This window comes from Frieseomelitta varia, unplaced genomic scaffold (assembly GCF_011392965.1).
Source record: "Frieseomelitta varia isolate USP_RPSP 00005682 unplaced genomic scaffold, Fvar_1.2 scaffold_292, whole genome shotgun sequence".
Lineage (NCBI taxonomy): Eukaryota > Metazoa > Arthropoda > Insecta > Hymenoptera > Apidae > Frieseomelitta > Frieseomelitta varia.
In genome coordinates this window covers 292,895-312,256 of record NW_025110026.1, presented here as the reverse complement: position 1 = coordinate 312,256, position 19,362 = coordinate 292,895, and the positions used below count along the sequence as shown (strand labels likewise).

The following is a 19,362-nucleotide window of genomic DNA, read 5'->3' as shown; positions in this document are numbered from 1 at the left end:
TAAAGTAAATACAATATGTAAGCAATTAATAAAATAATGTACAGTATACTTTATAAAATAATTACTAAAATAAATACAATATGTAAGCAATTAATAAAATAATGTACAGTATACTTTATAAAATAATTACTAAAGTAAATAAAATATGTAAGCAATTAATAAAATAATGTACAATATAATTTATAAAATAATTACTAAAGTAAATACAATATGTAAGCAATTAATAAAATAATGCACACTATAATAAAATAAAATACAATATAATTGCATTTAATAAAAATGAAATTTTCGTTACGTTTCAAAATTGTGAAATTTTCAGAGATTTCTTATGCTGCGTTCACAGTAGCTGTAATTTTCCAATTAGAAGGTCATTCGATTTAATGTCATGTTAAAATTATTAAAAATGAAAAATTAAAAAAAAAACATATTGCAATATAGTAAAGTCACTTTATATTTAATTTAGAAAAGAGATTTTTTTCACTTTTATGCATTTAAAGTTTTAAAATATTAACACTCTGACATTTAAATATCGAAGCTGTCATAACTTTGTAAAGAGAAATTGTACAATAATGAACTTGGGCTCATTTTGAAGCTTGAACCCTTTGTTCTTAAAATTCATCGTCAATTTTATTCTAAAATGTTTTTACATCACATACTATTTTTTTTTTTTTTTTTTCGTCATTTTATTGAAACGACAAAAATTTAAGAGATCTTAATCTTAATCTTCGAAGTACATCAAAATGGTGGACAAAAAAATCGTACAAGTCATTGTAAAGTGAAAATTTTAGTGATGGATCTAATTATGAATACATTCTTTTTATTGCTTTCAGAGATATGATTAAATTTTCACAATTCTCAATAAAAAAGTATGTTTACTTTTTCATCCGTATGATGGAAAATCGTCTTCGACGATTGTAAAAGAGTGGTAGCTTCACGGTTTAAGATGAGACCAAGCAGATTGTCGCGGGATTTTCGAAAAACTGAAAATTTGATGTTCAAATATTTCTGAGAGCTGCTATATGCAGCTGTATGTGTTGTGTAGCATAATGAATAGATTGCGGATGTTTTATGCATTTTCAAATTTTTATAAACGTTTACTAAACCATACAGCCTAAACAATAATTCGTTTCAGCTGCTATAAATGTACTATTTTATATATTTTTGCGTATTGCATGTATTGTGGACAATTTTGCAATCTCTAATTTCCCGTAAATGCATGGAAATCTGCAATCTAGTAATTATTAATAGAAGAGTAAAATTGAAAAAAACTGTGAGTGTCATCATAAAGAAAATTTGTTTTCACTCAGAATGGTTGTCAATAGATATTATATATTATATATTATATGTTATATGTTATATATTATACATTATACATTATACATTATACATTATATATTGTATATTGTATATTGTATACTATATACTGTGTACTGTATTATATATTATATATTATATATTTTGTGTCAATAAATATGGAAGAAAATATTACCAGAACATAGTTTACATAGTTTTTTGCATTTCCTGTATGAGAGATGTCGCACGATTTGTTTCCTAAATCAAATTGCACGTGCCATTGAGTTTCTTGTCACTAATTATGTGACCATTTCTGTATGTAACTGCATGTGATATACATACTAATATTAGTGCTTTGATTATACCATCAAGGAATTTTCAATCTTTTAAACCATAAATTAAGAAACAATATTTTTTTTCGAAAAAAATATTGTTCGTTCTTTAATTTTAAAGGTGCATATATTTAACCAAAAAGTACTATGAAAAGAGTAAATGTATCATACCTTAACAAAATCTGAGAACATTTTAGAATTTACTCATAAAAGTCCACAGTTAACATTTAAACGAAAAATTAATGAAAATTGTTAAAACGAAAGTTAAGAAACATATCGCGCTTGATTCGATCATTTTTAACAAAAAACGTATAGCGTATAATTGTTTATAATTCTCATGGAGTTGTAATTCAATGTTGGAAAACTTCCAACACAAATCTCGATCGATATATCAAACCATATTTTCGTAATTTTTCCGTCAATTCCATTTTATTGAAAAAAAAAAAAAACAATAAACAACTCGTAAGTCGTACTGTTTTGTTCGATTCAAGCTCGAAGACTCCCATCTGAATTAGCCAAATTTACAAATTTATACTTGACAAATCGCCAAACTCGATAATCTCGGAAACGAGATTATTATTGCATATTTAAGAAACTACTATTACTAAATAAATTGAACATTTGCGTGTGAAGTTTGTGCACGCGCAATGTACATTTAGGAAGCTAAAATAAAATGCAAACAGAAATTCTGTTCCATTCGTATACCACAGCGCAGAGGCACACGTTTACGTATTACGAAACTAAATTTAATTCTCGCGGCAGACATTTAGATCTGTCTCCAGCGCGCATACGTAACTCTACATTTAATTTCAACAATCGCAACTTTCTTCCGAGCGAAAACTCGTTGCGGAACTTCTCAACGCAACGACTCGTCGGCGCTGTACTTAACTCGCGAATCTAAAACACGATACTAAACAAGATTGGTCATAGAATTGGGTTCGAACACGTTCAAACAGATCCTTCGCCTCTCTATCATCTCTTTCAAACCGCGCGCCACCACCTCTTCTTCCGCGCGGCTCCCACTTTCGCGTTTAATTTCGTATTCGAGAGTTCATTTGCTGCGTCGAATGCTCGCACGAGTGCTATTCGAGTTGTCGTTTAGCCCGTTCGAGTATTTCCCTAGAAGCAGGCCAGTTTCTCCTTTTTTCTCTCCTCGTTCCTCCCTTTATCTGTGAGCCGGCAGTCGGCTATAATAATTCAATAACCAGCTGTTTTCAGTAATTTTCCAATATTTTGGACTCGGACCCTTCCTTTTCATTAATGAAATTTGCAACGATCGAGAGATAAATATTTTATAATTTCTCGATTTCGAAAGAAGTTGTACAACACGTTCTGTCAACCTTCAGAACGATTATTGAAAAATTGTTTTTAATATTTACAAATTGCCTCCAGCAATTCCGTGAAGCAAACGATTTTCATTGTTTAAAAAATTTCAAAAATACGTTGACTAGGTTTGCAGCTAGACACATAATTCTCGACAGTATAAATCAAGAATATATAAGAGTGATAGTCTCTTTACAATTTCAAAAATTTATTACAAGGGCAAACGAAAAGACAGATAAGTGAAAATTAGTATAAACTGAGACGTGTATATTCAAGTTTTTTACTGCCTCATTTTTCACTTATCTGTCTTTTCATTTGCCTTTGTAATAAATTCTTGAAATTGTACAGAGACTTTATGGACATTGTATTTTATTTCGATGAAATCCTAAAACTTTATACGTATAAACGTATACCTTCGATTTAAATGAAATTGTTATCATATTCTTCGACGATTAATTTCCTCTAACGTTTAACGTTAATTCTGACGGCTGACGATTTTATTTCTTCAATTAATTGTAATTTCATTTATCGATTTTTAATTTCATTCGATGTAAAAGATGCCCACTTAAAAAGACGTAAAAGCGAAACGCCAAACAGTTTAGAAAATGGCGCGCACACGGGAAACTATATATCCCGAAGCGTAAAAAAGCGTAAAAGTAAAATTATGGAGATCCGATTTCAAAGGGAATTTTCATTAGTCGTTAAAAGAGACGCGAGATTCCAATTTCAGACACGACGATAGATCTAGCCAGACGACCCGGATCCTCCGGAAGCTAGACGGTTTTAACCGTTGGTTAGCCACGGCGTGAATATTTCACCGAGCAATTTTCTCGTCGAGTAACAGCAAAAGGAAGCTCCGGCAAACCCAGTTACCGCCTATTCGCGCGTACGCGAGGAGAGCTCCTCTATCTTTGGGCCTTTCGAACCTCGATCAGAAGTCTGCCAGCCACGTAATCCGGTGTAAAGTGTTTTCTGAATGACGTATGTCCTCAAGTGTACAGATTTGATGAAATACGCGTTAATATTGCATAAACTGAAACGTACTCGATCATCTCGAGTATGAATGTAACATCGTTATATAGGAAATTTATTTAGTGCAGTTTTTTTTTTTTTTTAACAGTTTTGTACAATACTTTCGGACGAGTTTCGGAGATTTCAAGGTATTTAAAAGTGGAATTCAATGGAATTCCAGTTTTTTGAACGGAATCCTATATTTTTTGAAACGCCAATCGATGCAAGGTTTGATTCCAAAATGAAAATATTTCTGTCAAGAATTAATAGCTTACGAGAAATATTTTAACTTCAATTTTGTTAAAGTCCATGCATAAAAGACACTACCTCTGTCTTTTATATCGATTTTTTTTTTTTTTTTTTTTTTAGAATTTATAGATTTTATTATATCAGAATCCATATGGAATATCTCCTAAAAAAATACATCATTCCATTTAAAAAAAAGTAACTCTGAACGAAAAGACTATTTTCGTTGACAGAATTCTTTTGCATCTTCGAAAACAACAAAGATACTATTCAAGATGATGCAGATATTGTACAGGTTCCTTCATTGACAACTGATTCAAATTTGTTTTCTTTATTGTCACGAAATTTGGACTCTTGTGTAACAAATTACGAGCAGAATGTGAAACTTTCTTGCAATGAAATAAAATGAAATAGTACTAGTTGTTACTTGATAATATATATAATTAACGTAACGTACTTGAAAAAGAAAACTACACTTCTTCCAATAGCAAACATACAGCTATTTACTTACTGTGGCCCTTATTAACGTAAAATCGAACATATATAAATTAAATTGATAAATGAAATAGGTATTCTACATTAAATTGGTAAATTTGGTATTGTGTGCGTAAATTAAATTGGCAAATAAAACAAGTATTGAAATTGACAAATTGACGTAAGAAACGGATGAGAGAATTGAGATCAAAGTTAGAATTCCATTTTTAATGTCCAGTCGAAGGTATTATATTTTCAATATTGTAAACGACAAGAGACGAAAGCAATTCATTCAAAAATGTATAAAGAACATTTGCGTTAACTGTCATTATGTTACCACAGTAGTATGAAATATAATTTGGTGATCCAACATGATCCAACGGTATATAAAATAAATAAAAAACATTCAAAAAATAAATAAACAGTCACACGATATTGAAAACATTTAGAAACACAGCTACTTCTCACTTTAATATTATACAAAATATTGGCGACCGATTTAATCAAACTTAATTTCGTGCAGACGAAATGGGGATCATTTTTAAATTGTGACGAAAGTGTATTTGTAATTTTAACTGATACTATCTGTGACTGTCTGTCTTCAACAACGTATTTTATCAGTTTTATTATAATTTTATATATATATATATTTATTTATTAATTTTATAGATTTGATTTGTAAATTGATATTTATATATATATATATATATTTATTTATATTTTATTATTTTTTATATATATATAGATATATTTATTGAAAATAAATGTAAAATAAATGTAGAAGTATACAGAGTATAAAAGATATAGGATTGCATTTGACCATGAAATGTGAGTGTGATCTAGATTTTGTGGCATTTGATTTCAATTTTATTTATTATTAATTTATTTTAAAATACATTTTAAAGCAACCATGTGTGGCTCTAGTATGGTAACATTACAGTTTTTTGAAAATCAAGTTAATTCTCGAAAATTACTTATACTTTATTTCACGAAATTAAACTAAAGGTTACGTACATAATTTGCAGTTTAAAATTTCTGAGATGTTATGCTCAATTGTTGTGTAATAACAATATTTATTAAATAACAATTATTCATTCCAAAAATATTGTCAAACTTACGTATATACGTAATGGTTTAAACGTACATAATTTATGGTTTGAAATTTCTGAGATGTGAGAGAAACATAAAGTGCATAAAAATTTCAATTTTACAGCGATATTTCACGAAAATGAAACAAAAGAACGAGGTTAAATGAGATTATGCACAAACAGGTGGAAAATTTAATTCAATAAACTTTCTTGATTCGAAAACACGTGTGTAATTGAGAAAAAGAGCCAGTAAAAACGATACAAATATGGAAAAACGCAATTAGAAATGTAGGAGAGAAATTTTTTTTATACCAGCAAATGAAAAAAACCTGGAAATGATAAGATTGAAAATTGTAATAGAAGGACAGAGATTAATAAAAATGGCAGAATGAAATTTGTCAAAAAAAAAGTTACTTTCACAAGCAACATTCTGGATCCTTCTTTTTTTTTGTTACACGTGTAAAATTACTATTAATTACAATAACAGTGGTGTGGAAAAGTTTCCCTAATAAATAAAATAATTCATTCTTTATTATGTTATGTTAATTCGCAAGAATAATTCACTGTTGATGAGATGGAAAATCATTTTACATTAAAAGTCAGATAAAAGATTGAGTTGTTTGCTAAGTCAAAATATTAAATGGGGGAAAATTTTTTCACACTTTTTTTCTTTGCTTTTTTAAGATGAATCCTTTGGGTTACGTCAATCTCTATTGGATTATTAACAATCATAAAAACAATGAGCACTATATGACATCAAAAACATTGATGAAGAAAACTTGAGTCGCGTTAAGTTCAAGATTTTATCAAATCTTCTAAAAATGTTCCTCTCATCTCTATATTTAGTATATTCGGACAACAATATTTCACAATTATTTGACATTTCTCTTAAAGTTTTTGAAGAATATAATTTTTATGCTGAAATGTATTTAATGCTTAAATTAATTCACTCTTCAATTGCCCAAAACATAGCAGCAACAAAAATGATTGAAAAATAAATTCGAAGCGTAAAAGATTAAATCAGAAAATTATTCATTTGTTTATTTAATTGCCCGAGAAAATGTTTTCTCGTTTGCTCGTTTGTTGCAACACAAAGAGAAGTTTCGAAAAATTTTTCGTACTGTATTTTGATTGAAAATGAATCTGATAAATGGTTTTTCATTCAGGAAAACATGCGAGTAGTACGAAATACAATAGAAAAATAAACGCTCGAAATCCAGATGTGCCTCTTCGTTGACTTTGTCATTTTATTGTTCCAGAGCGGGCAGAGAACTTTTGTACTGGAGGAACAACTCGGAATGTGGATAATTAGAAGTTTAATCCTATTCCGCAGAAAGAATCCTCAGTTCCTTTTAAACGACTCACGCGTTTCGAAACAAAATCTTTTGCAGAAACTTTTTCAAAAAACAAAGAAAACCATTCTATTGGCTTCTGTTTGCTTCGAACTGCTCGTAAAATATACGTCGACAACTGTTTCCAGAATGCTTGAAATATAAAAAGTAAAAGGAAAGTAAAACGATTTTCAAACTCTTTTCTTTTTCCTTTTCGATGAAACTAAACAGAAATTTGTCAATTTTGTTGCTAAGTGAAAATTAGATATTTGTACAGAACTTTGAAACAAAATCTTAAGTTTCTTCTTCACATTCAAGGTAAAAAAAAAAAAAATTGAACGAAGGAAAGAAAAATAAATCTATCAAAAGAAAGAAAAAATAAATGTGCCAACTTATAGAATTTAATTCAAACACATTTTTTTGAATAATGTAAATGTTAAAATATTTCTAATATTTATATAAACTTACATGTACAATTACGATGTAATTTTTATTTTAAATATACCTATAATGCACGTAACGAACAAATACTATTTAAAGAGTATTATTGTTGGTTTTTCTAAACATTTAAAATTAACTTTTAATATAATACAACATTTTATAGACAGCATTTTGTTTATTGACTAAAGTTACATAAATTTTGGAAAAAAGACGATTTCTTTCGTTTATTTACAGCAAAAAATCACAAAGTATATTATATAATTATTTTTTACTGTACATAACATTTACGTATTCTTTTAAACAAACATTGTCAATTTCTACTAATAAATTTATTAATATTCATAAAATTTCCAAAATTCGTTTTTCTCTAAATCTTGACAAATAGATATATGAGTAATTGATTCTATTAACAACAAAGACAATATTTATTATATAAGATCAAATGACAAAACATTGAAATCAACTCACACGTTATGAATAAGATGCGTATTTTATAGATTTGAAAATGTTTTTCACTATCGCTAAAGAAATAAAAGAACAAAATTTGTACGCATTTGTACATATTATGATAAAAATTTTATTTGAAACCGTTTCAGAGAAAATTGATATGGAATAAAAATTTCATTTAATAAATATGTATAGTAAATATAGAAAAAAAATTAACTTAATAAATAAACACAATAAATGCAATAAATATAGTAAACGAAAATTTCATTTAAAGGCTCCGTTTCCGAGGAAATTGAGCTTGAAAATTTGTCAAGTATACTTGAATTCAGCTGACTGCAATAATCAATGAAATGTTGCTCTAAAATCTTTTCGTTCGACGTTTCATTTTCAGGAAACTAGATTTCGAACATGTTTCGTCCAAAATTGCCTCAATGGTGCCACTTGATAAATTTTCAAACGAAACGTCTTGCAAAACAACTCTATTTTCTACATTTTTTATTTATTTTCGCACGTGGTAGCCTCGTGTCAATTACTTTTTCCCCATCATGCCTAGAATCTAGAAGAGTGTACTTTTAATAAATTTTCAACTTCGATTGTCTCGAAAACGAAGCCTCAGACGAAAAGATTTTTAATCTGCATTTTTTTTTCTCTCGTGTTAGTCTGACATACTCCATAACATACAGGATGTCACAAAGTCTCTTTACAATTTTAAAAATTTATTACAGAGGCAAATGAAAAGACAGATAAGTGGGAATTATTACAAAATGAGACGTATATATTTAAGTTCTTTCCTTTTTTTTTTTTTTTTTTTTTTTGCTTCATTCAATACACTTCTATATGAATAACAATAATAAGAATCAGGAGAATCACAATATCGTGGTATTCCTATTAGTCCTAAAAAATGTAAGATTAACTCCAATAAATATAAAAAAGAATTGAAATTTTAATCATTTTTGATTTGTTAATGATTCTCAAAACAAAGGAAATCAATGAATAAATCTTGCAATAATTGAAAATACGTCACCTATTGATAATACGAATCATGTAAAATAATATCAATTGATGAATTTGAAATTATAATTCCAGTTAATCCTCCAGTAGTCAATATTAAAATAAATCCAACTGATCATAAGAGTGAAATATTAAAAATTAATTTTGATCCATTATATGTAGCTAATCATCTAAAAACTTTAATTCCTGTTGGAGGCAAAAGAAAAAAAAAAAGAAAAAAAAGACTTGAATATATACGTCTCAGTTTATAATAATTTCCACTCGTCTGTCTTTTCATTTGCCTTTGTGAGAAATTTTTGAAACTGCAAAGAGACTTTACGGACACCCTGTATTCTGGATATTTTCCCCATAAATGCATAAAAGTCCGCATTCCATTTGCAAACAAAGTGAAATTACGGGACACGTTTATCACAATACTTGGCGAATCGTCCACTTGATATATAAATAACAAAAATTTCTGTCGTGTGACAAACATGTCAAACGCTAACGCCATCGGGATAAGCAACTATTGTTCGCTCGGTTTATACTTGCGGAGGCAAGTTTAAAAAAGCTGCTATTCCAGCTGGAAATTCCTCTGTAATGCTTTCAGTATTCCTTCTCCCTCTCGCGCCAGGAAGAATACAGAAAAGTTGTTCTGCATCGATTAGCGATTTTCAAGCGGGGAACATACATTGGCCATCGACCGACTTCGAACTTTCAACTTGAAAGCATCGTTACGGATTTAATATAAGTTGGGAAAGAAGTCCGGGCTACTGGGATTCGTTCCGCTGCAGGAGGAAACAAGACAAACGAGAAACGTCATACTTTCAGCGGAACAAAATCAACCGTAACGAGCAAGAGAACTTTCAAGAGCTTTACACTCCAACAGAGTCTCTCTCTTTCTCTCTCTCTCTCGCAACGTTACGATTTTAATTCTGTTCTTTTACTGTTAATCTCAATCTTTCTCTCTTTCGTCATTGTGATATGTTTCGTCGACTTGACTTTAATTTGCCAGGATGGCGTGACACTAACGAAGTGACTCTTGTCGATATTCGATCGCCAGTGTGTGAGATTGTTGCTGAATTTAATCCTTTGGCTATGGCAGACATTGAGACGTGCCAGCTGTATGCATCGGGTAGGAATTCAGTCGCGACCTACACCGAGAACGGCGAAATTTTTCTTTCGTTATTAGGCATTATTGCATATATCTGAGAGAAAAGTGAAGATTAAAACAAAATCGAAACGCTGAACTTCCACTGAACTAATGACAAACCAATATTATTTATTTACTCGTTTTCTTCCATTGAATTGTTAGTGCAAATGCTGGAAATTTAACATTAAGCTTTTTATAACAATCGTCAAGGTGATTTATAATATATATGATATATCAATTTATAATATTTATAATATATAATATATTTATAATATATAGATTTTTAGAGAGATGATGTATATGTTTATAATATAGAGATTTATAATATATGATATATAACAGTCACTAAGGAGATAAACACACAGTCAAGTAATTAAAAAAAAGATAGTTTGAACATAGAGAGTAGTTAATTCGTTGAAATTTATAAGAATGTATATTTCGTTAGCGTACATTTTATTTAACGTACGTTCTAGAAATTAAGTACGTAGTTGTTCTTTCTCTTTGTAGCACGGTGATTGTACCAAGTTCATCAAACAGTTACGTCGTATCTACAAAATACGAATATAGACAACATGAATCATTCGTTGTGTCATGTTAGCATGTACTTTTTCTGACCATTTTTCATTATCCCAATTTTTCATTTTAAGGAAATAAAAAACAAAATAAATAAAATAGACATATTTAAATAATATATGACTAATGGAATATGTAATTGTTGAATTGGTCGTTCAGTTGCGTCCGGTTCGAATGAGATTTGCTGGAATTGTCGATAAAATTTTCTGGGCGCCTATAGGCGCCTGCAGTATCACAGGCGCAGATTTACTAAGCGCCTATGGGCGCCTACAGTATCACGAAAAAAATTTTTTTAAGCGCCTTTGGGCGCCATCAGTAGTCAACTGGTTAAAGAAAATGTATTAGTAATTTGAACTATCAAAGTATGTAAAAAAGTACCAACGTTGTCTAGTTTGTAACCAGGACCTGAAAACAGTTGTGACATCGATTTCCAAATAATTGTTACGAAGGACCAAAAATTTCTGCTGATGTCGGTATTTTTGTTTCTTTTTTTTTTTTTTTTGTAATTTGTAATTTGTAATTTTATCGAATCGTCTTTTTTTTTTTTAATTTGTGATTAACGTCGCATCTGCTAGTCATTAGCGACGGCTGGTTTCCCTCTTTTCAAGACAATTACATCTTATGGTAGACGTTAGTTTCCTTTAGATAATTCAGGACATTTCCTATGTGTTTCTGCGACGTCAGGGCTGCTGGTGAAGTTATTTTGTATTTTTGCCATTGAGCGTGGTGCATTCAAATAGAAGATGATTGGCTGATAAAATTCGGTTGCATTGGATACACATTGGGGGTTCTGTTTTTTTTAAATAGACACTCATGTGTGAGTTTGCAGTGTCCTGTTCCAAGCCTTGTCACGACTATTCTGTCTTTTCTTTTCATGTTATTGGTAGGCATTGTTTGATAGAAATCTTGGGTTATATTATGAGCTTTTGTTTTTCTGGAGGTGTTCCATATTTTGTTCCACGATTGTTTTTCGGCATGGTGTAACGTTACAACAAGGTCTTGATAAGGAATTCGTCTTCGGATGACATCCGACGATGGCGATGTTGCTTCTTTGGCTGCTATGTCAGCTTCCTCGTTACCTTTGATTCCCTGGTGAGATGAAACCCAGGCGATGATTATGTCTTTGTTATTGTTGATGAGGTACGTAAAAAATATGTTGAATATGTTTAGAATGGCTTCATGTTTTGTTTTACCATTTATGTTTTCTGTTGCTCTGATTACGTTCATGGAGTCTGTAAAAATGATGGACGACTGAGTATTGTTGTTTTGTGTATGGTGAAAAGAATTGCACAAGCATCTGCTGTGAAGATAGATGCAGCTTTTGGAAGATGAAATTTTTGACGCATGTTTCCACAAATGATGGCAAATCCAACTCCCTGGTCAATTTTGGATGGTGAATACTTTTTGATGGTTTGGATATTTACTGCATAGTTGGTAAAAAGTTATTTCTATGTTCTACGCTACTTATTTGATCTTTGGGATATTTTACAAGGTCAACGTTAGTTTCAGGGATTTTTAAAATCCAGAGAGCTGTTTTCTTGAAATGGTTGGTGTTTTCGTGGAATGGATGGTGTCGATGTAGTTTCAGCAAGAGTGGTATACTTGGCAATTCTTGCATAGAATGGAATTGGTAACTTTGGTTTTTTTGTAGTTGCATATATCTATTTGTAAATATATTATTGTAGGTGAGGTTATCTGGAGTAGAGGATATTTTTACTACATATTTTAGGCTTAGGTATTTTCTTCTTTGCTCCAGTGAGGTTTCCTTCGAGCGAATCGTCTTTTATTTCCTTACGAAAATGTCAATTACGTTTACGAAAATACTGCGCCGTTTGACAATACAAACACAAGTCCTCAACGTGATAACGGTCGTGACATCACGAGGTATCGTGAAACAAAACATATTTCATATTACGGCTCATTCTACTTGCGGATGTCGGATCACGTACAGACTCATTCTACTTGCAGGTGTCTGACTATGAAGTCGTCTCACTTGCTAGCGTCTGACTGTGGACTCGTTCTACTTACAGACGCTGTAATCTAGCCGACAGGAGAATGATTTTGAATCGTTATTGTAAAATACAAAAGCAAAGCGAATATGGAGCAATACGTTACAATGTCGAACGAGTGATGACAAATTTAATGAGTATTGTCGAGAAACTCGAGCGCAGAATATTGTTATTCATTATTGAGAAGGGAAAGAAGAGAGTAAACTATATAAATCGATTTGTATAATTTTAGTTAAATCCCGTCAACATAGGTCAGTGTGGAAAGATTATTTTCTACAATTAAGTGCAATCTTTACACCTGTATATATTATTGAATATTATTATATTAAAATATATTATAATAATATAATATTTATATTATATTGTATTAATATTATAATTATATTATAAGTTAATATTATATTTATATTATAAAAATGTAATAATATAATATTTTATTATATATATACACACACATATATATTGATACATTATTAACGTTATAATGTTATAATAAAATATAATTTCTTATCAAAATCAGTATTGATATTTGTTCAGGCAGAAACGTAATCGTATAAATAATCTATTTATTTAAATTATCATCATTTGGATGTAGAACACTTTGATAAACACGTTAATAAAGATCTGTTATAGTGTTAACGAAAAATGAAATGACTAGAAAATATATATTAATTTTAAGAAGAGCAAAGAATGGCTTAATGATTAAAAATCATTCCTATTATCATAACTATTAAGAAAAGTTTAATATTTATTAAAAGTTGGACCAGTTCCCCCTTGACAAAGAGTATTATACATATTTTCATACAATGTTGTATTTTAAACATTGTCAAAGATTATAAGAAACTTTTCTGGAAAAACAAATATGAAATAAATACTGCAGTTTCAATTTAAATTTGTAATTACATTAGCTACGTAAATTCGTACTTTAACAAAGTCTAATTATTTTTAGTAATTTTTCGCAATTTGTTTTCATTCATATATTCCAAAACACTTTCAATGGCTATTTCGGTCGTGAGATTTCGAGAAAGTAGAAATTCTGCAGAAAAGATTTGCTGTTTATTGTCAAAAGCAAAAAAATTTCTGTATACAAATAACTAATTCATTTCGATTGAATTTTAAATTTTAAATTCGTTTCCTTCGACATTGGCAACGATATTCCAAACACGATTCTCACAATAATTCGGGAAAGAGATTTAGAATTTATTGAAATGTTCGTTTCTTCCTCCAATTGCTGCAATGCAAAATCAATAATTCATCGATTTAGTAAAAACTCCGAAAAAGGGAGAAAGATATTTTTCGAGCAAGTCCCCTACAAAAGTGACAAAAGTTTATCGAAAGCAACGCGGCACATTGTACTCATTGAAACGCCAATTCTATAAAAGTAATTGTCTCTGAACGTATTTTCAATTCTCCTCGCGGACTTTTCAAACTTTTCCATGGAATAGAACTCCATTTTTTTCGGCGAACCGAGTTCGCTTAACCACCGATGCATTGATTCTCTCCGGCTACGATTTTTCGTTCAAATAACAGAAATTCGCGTACGAAGAAATGAATACGATTCGGCAGAACTTCATTTAACAGGGAATTAACTAGAATTTCATTCCAGTAAACGAAGTTATACCAAAGGTAATTTATTTTCACCCGCATCGTTGCATTCGTAATGAAGATTTTATGTCACTCTGCCAATTGAACAAAATTAGAATCGTTCTGGCACTATAATCGCGTTAAGAGAATCTAAGAGGAAAAAATTTGCTTCGACAAGAACTTTGGGAACTAACAATTGTTACGTTGATGAAGAGTGAAATTCAAAAAGGCGGCGAGTGCCATTTTTTCAAATGATTTTCAAACGAACACCAATATCAAATTGGCAAATATTGTCACAACGAATTGTGTAATATTTTCTGCATTTTGTGCGTGACGTAGATGCAATATACTACATTTCAGTACACTAAATTAGGAGGGATGTGCCATTAAAATCCTCGTCGTTAACTGTTCACTCCTGGCGAATTATGCCAATAATATACATAAAGTCAGTGTGTCCATAAAGTCTCTTTACAATTTCAAAAATTTATTACAAAGGAAATTGATGAGACATCTTTGTCAGATTTGTTCCATGTACTCGCTGGTTATCAAAGTTTTTATCACATTGCATTTCAGGTTCATCCTGTTGATGAATAAGATACTGTTAAATGGCCCCTTACAAAATGGCTACTCCTCAAGAGAAGGCACAGTGCGTGTCATGGTTTATTGAAACCAAATCGGATCTGCAGACTCGGCGAAACTTCAGAACCAAGTATGCAAGAGATCCACCGTCACGTCCATCAATTCGCGCATGACACGAGATATTTATGGAAACAGGTATAGTGTTCGATAAAGGGAGGAGTAGACGACTAATAACATTTGAGGAAAACATCGATCGTGTAAGAAATCGTGTACCGTCTTGACGTGCTTCGTGCAACTTAATAGTGCCCGAAGCACGTAGAAGTGTACTAAATGAGGCAGAAAGAGACTTAAATATATGTGTCTTATTTTATACTAATTTCCACTTACCTGTCTTTTCATTTGCTTTTGTAATAAATTTTTGAAATTGTAAAGAGACTTTATGGACATGCTTCGATTCTAAAAGATGCTGGCATATTTTCAATCTTTTTAAGTAAATCACGTAATGGATTTATGCGATTTAATGAGAACGTGGCCATTTTGCTGAAAAAGATATTACTTTTGCGAGGAATTTTGCACAGATTCGAAAGTATAATATATCTGAAACATTATTACGTACAGTACATTAATAAATAAATTGATTAACAGCTCATGGTTTTTGTATTTCCATTTCTCGATTACTTGGTGCCCCATTTTCCAATTCATCTGCGCAATTATCCAGTATTTCAAAAAATTGTTTCAAGTAAAATTTGTTCTGTTTCCAAAGGGAGATATCTTGTGACGAGCACAAAAGATTTGTCTAGAAGACATTTCGATTAATTTCCGATTAATTCGATTAATCGTAAGCATTAATCAGTCGATCAAATAGAAATTTTCACGTGTGTCAAACCTACCTAATTATCATCTAATGTAATTTAGTTAACTATTATGATTTAAATTATTATTTTTCAACTAATGTAATTTAAATAATCAGAAAGAATGGAAAATTATCGGAAAATTTAAGTCGTCGTTGTTAAAGGGTGAGAATGAAGAAGGTGAAGAGAAACTTACCGAGTACACCAAGGCGAAAATTAATAGAAACGACGATGAGACGACCATAAGCAGCCAATGCAGTGCCGTCGAAGGAATTTCCAGCGCCCCACGAATAGGAATCACCGTGAATTAAAAGAAGAGCTGGTAACAAGTCTGGGGTACTACCTGCAACGTGGAATTGTTATAGTTAATCGTTTCATCTGGAGTTGCGAGAATTTCTGGTTATTTGAGAAATGTTTCAATTCCCAACTTTCAAACGAAGAAGAAGAATTGAAGTCCCGGCTGAACATTTTGTACGTTTCAAATTTCAAATTTACAAGTGCGCGAAATTTTTCTGAAAACGCGCGTAGAAGGTCTCATAATTATTAAAATTTCAAGACGAAGTTCGTTTCGAGGATGTACGTAGAAAAAGATTTGTGATTGTTAAAATTTCGAAATAAAGTTTATGTAACATTTGGAGAAAGCTTAATTTAATATACTATTGTTATATTATTTATATACTATATATTATATTTTGAGGTATATTCAATCTTTAAATAAATAAAAAAACGAATACTTCCGACTGAATGTTCTGCGCTTTTCAATTTCAAATTGAACAAAAATAAATAATCTTTCTAAGAATATATGTACGTAGGTTCGTAATTAAAAATTAAAATTTCAAGATAAAGATTATACATAATATAAATATAATATTTTATATATATATAACATATTTTATATTATATATAACATATTTAATTTTCTTTTATTTTTATTACATAACAAATTTATAACAATATATTATAAATGATAAAATAATAAAAAAATCTTAGTCCCGAATTAAAAGGTTGGACTTTTTACTTGGTTCGATAAATCAGTTTCTGTTTATTTACACATGAGGAATAATTAGTATATTTGTGAAACAATAATTAAACAACGCTTCTGTTATACTTTTAATTCAACTCGTTAATTTCAATAAATTCATAGTTTTTTTTTTTCTGTTTCTTTGTACAACAATCGTTTAACGATAGAGAACAACTTAATTGTAATGTAATTTCCCTCGCGGAACGGCAGATCATTTAAATTTTATGAGGTATGTTTATAACGCGGGCTCAAAACAATTCGTCTGTTCCTCATGAATAAACAACGAATGCAATTCTCTTTGAATTTGAATGAACTTGGCGCGAGCTTTTAATGGAACGTTAATGCGGAAGAATTTTAATAGGTACCGGAACGCTTTGTAATTGTTGGGCCAAGATGGAAAACGGCTGCTTAAATAGAAATAACGTGCTTAATTAAGAGAGGGGGGGAAAAAAAAGAAGCAATTAGGGAACTGAACTGCATTATATAAGCGAATTAATTACCCGAGTGGTACAAATACCTGGTGAACTTTATAAATTGCTCTTAAATTTCCTTGAACTTTTGAAATAGTTGCAATCTGTTGAAGTTAATTTGTGTAATATTGCCACGAGTTTCACGGGATGATGAATTTAGACGCTTAAGAAATGAAACGATTTATCATATTTTTGTGCTAAGAAAGTTAACAACAATTGCGCGTCAAAACTAAATAAATGTTTTGATTTAATCAGAATAAAATAATTAATTTTATTTTTATTTTATTTATTTTATTTTATTTTATTTTATTTTATTTTATTCAATTTTTATTTTCTCTTTTGACAATTTTGTTCGTTGTTGACACTTTCTCTACAACATTTGAGAAAAAGCAATTTGCAACAAAATGCACTTACATACATCTCCATTTCAGAAAATAGAATGAGACAATCTAAGCTTTTAAATTCAATATAATTAGACTAGATTAAAATTGTGTTTAAAAGTGTTCCTTCTGTAGTATGTACCATTTTTGCACGAAAAATAACAAAATTGATGCGAATCAACGCAGTTTTAAGTAAATTATTTCTACACTTTCTTCGACCATTCTTTCATCGCAACGAAACAAAATTACCACGAAGACATTTAAACTCCATGCAATGCAGTTTCATTGGATCAAAGAGAATGATAAAAAATTGCAATGGAATTGACCTCAAAATTCGAAAATAATATTTTTCAAATTCGAAAGAGAAACGAGAAACATAAATATTAAGAAAAATATCGTTCTATTTTTAGAACGAGTTTTAGAACAAGAAGATCAAAGATCTATTGAATAACTGAAAGTTAATTTCCACATACATACATCGTGTATGTAATAGAAAATAAGTTAGATTTCTGTAAATCTTTCACCACTCTATACATCATTTCTCGAAAATTTAGATATATTTAGATATACAATGAATTCAATCGATATTCAAACAGTAAATATTTAATCTGTTGTAATTTTGTTAGAAAAAATTGAAGGAAAGTCGTACAATAATAAACCTGGGCTCATTTTACAGCTTGAAGCCTCTACTTTCAATGTGCGTCATCCATTTCACTTTAAAATGTTTCTACGTCACGTAGCGAGTGGGTAAAAGTAAACATACATTTCTTCTCGAAAATACTGAAATCGTCAAAATTTATTTTTTGACTGCTGACTCTACAATGAATTTGAAGATTACAGTCTTTTATTTACAATGACTCTCTAAAACCTAATGTACGATTTTTTTATGGCCACTTCATTGAACATCGAGTATTACAAAAATCTATGAAATCGTAACATTTTCGTTCTTTTATATTCAACGTTGATTGTACAACAAATTTTGAAGGTCCGTTGTAAAGAGGAGATTTCAATCTTCCAACGTATTGTAGATTCAGTCATGAAAGGAATTTTTCAATGTCAGTATTTTCGAGAAGAAAAGTGTCTCCACGTTGTCAATTGAAAAGTGAAAACATTTTATTTCTCCTTCTCGTGTTATTGTCTTTGCATGCAGAAAATGGGATGTCTACGATTTACGGAACACCCTGTACATTTGACATATGTATATTCACGTAAGTAAATGTTTCCAAAAGTTTACAGTTTTCAATTTATATCCTCGTTCATTTGAAAATTTTATTCGCAGCACACGCTGCCAGTTAAACTAATAATGCGTGCAAGTGTGTTTATGCTGTTAAATTTATTATGCAACAAGATGATTTCAAATATTTTTCCAAGTCGGCGTAGAGTATATTTGAAAGAAAAGGAAGACAAAGAAATGTAAAATTAAAAAAATTAAATGCCAGATTTAAAATCAATGTAAAACTTAGCAATTTAATAATTTTAGTAATTTAGTAATTTTAGTAGTTTAGTAATTTTAGTGGTTTTAGCGATTTTTAGTAATTTTAGTGATTTTAGTGACTTTAGCAATTTTAGTAATTTTAGCAATTTCAATAATTTTAGTAATTTTTGTAATTTTAGTAATTTTAGTAATTTTAGCAATTTTAGCAATTTTAATAATTTTAGTAATTTTAGTGATTTTAGTAATTTTAGTAATTTTAGTAATTTTAGTAATTTTAAAAATTTTAGTTTCAAATGCCCGATCTTGAGTTAGACAAGTCCAAAAACATGCT

At 30.1% G+C, this 19,362-nt stretch overlaps 1 protein-coding gene across 1 annotated transcript in view; it reads right to left on the bottom strand.

Annotated features, from left to right (window-relative positions):
• The window catches only part of LOC122529541 (neuroligin-1-like), a 181,630-nt gene that overhangs the window by 67,656 nt on the left and 94,612 nt on the right, over positions 1–19,362 (bottom strand). Inside the window, exon 4 of the mRNA XM_043655776.1 lies at positions 15,922–16,068. Coding sequence (XP_043511711.1) covers positions 15,922–16,068 — 147 coding nt within the window. The remainder of the gene's footprint in view (positions 1–15,921; positions 16,069–19,362) is intronic.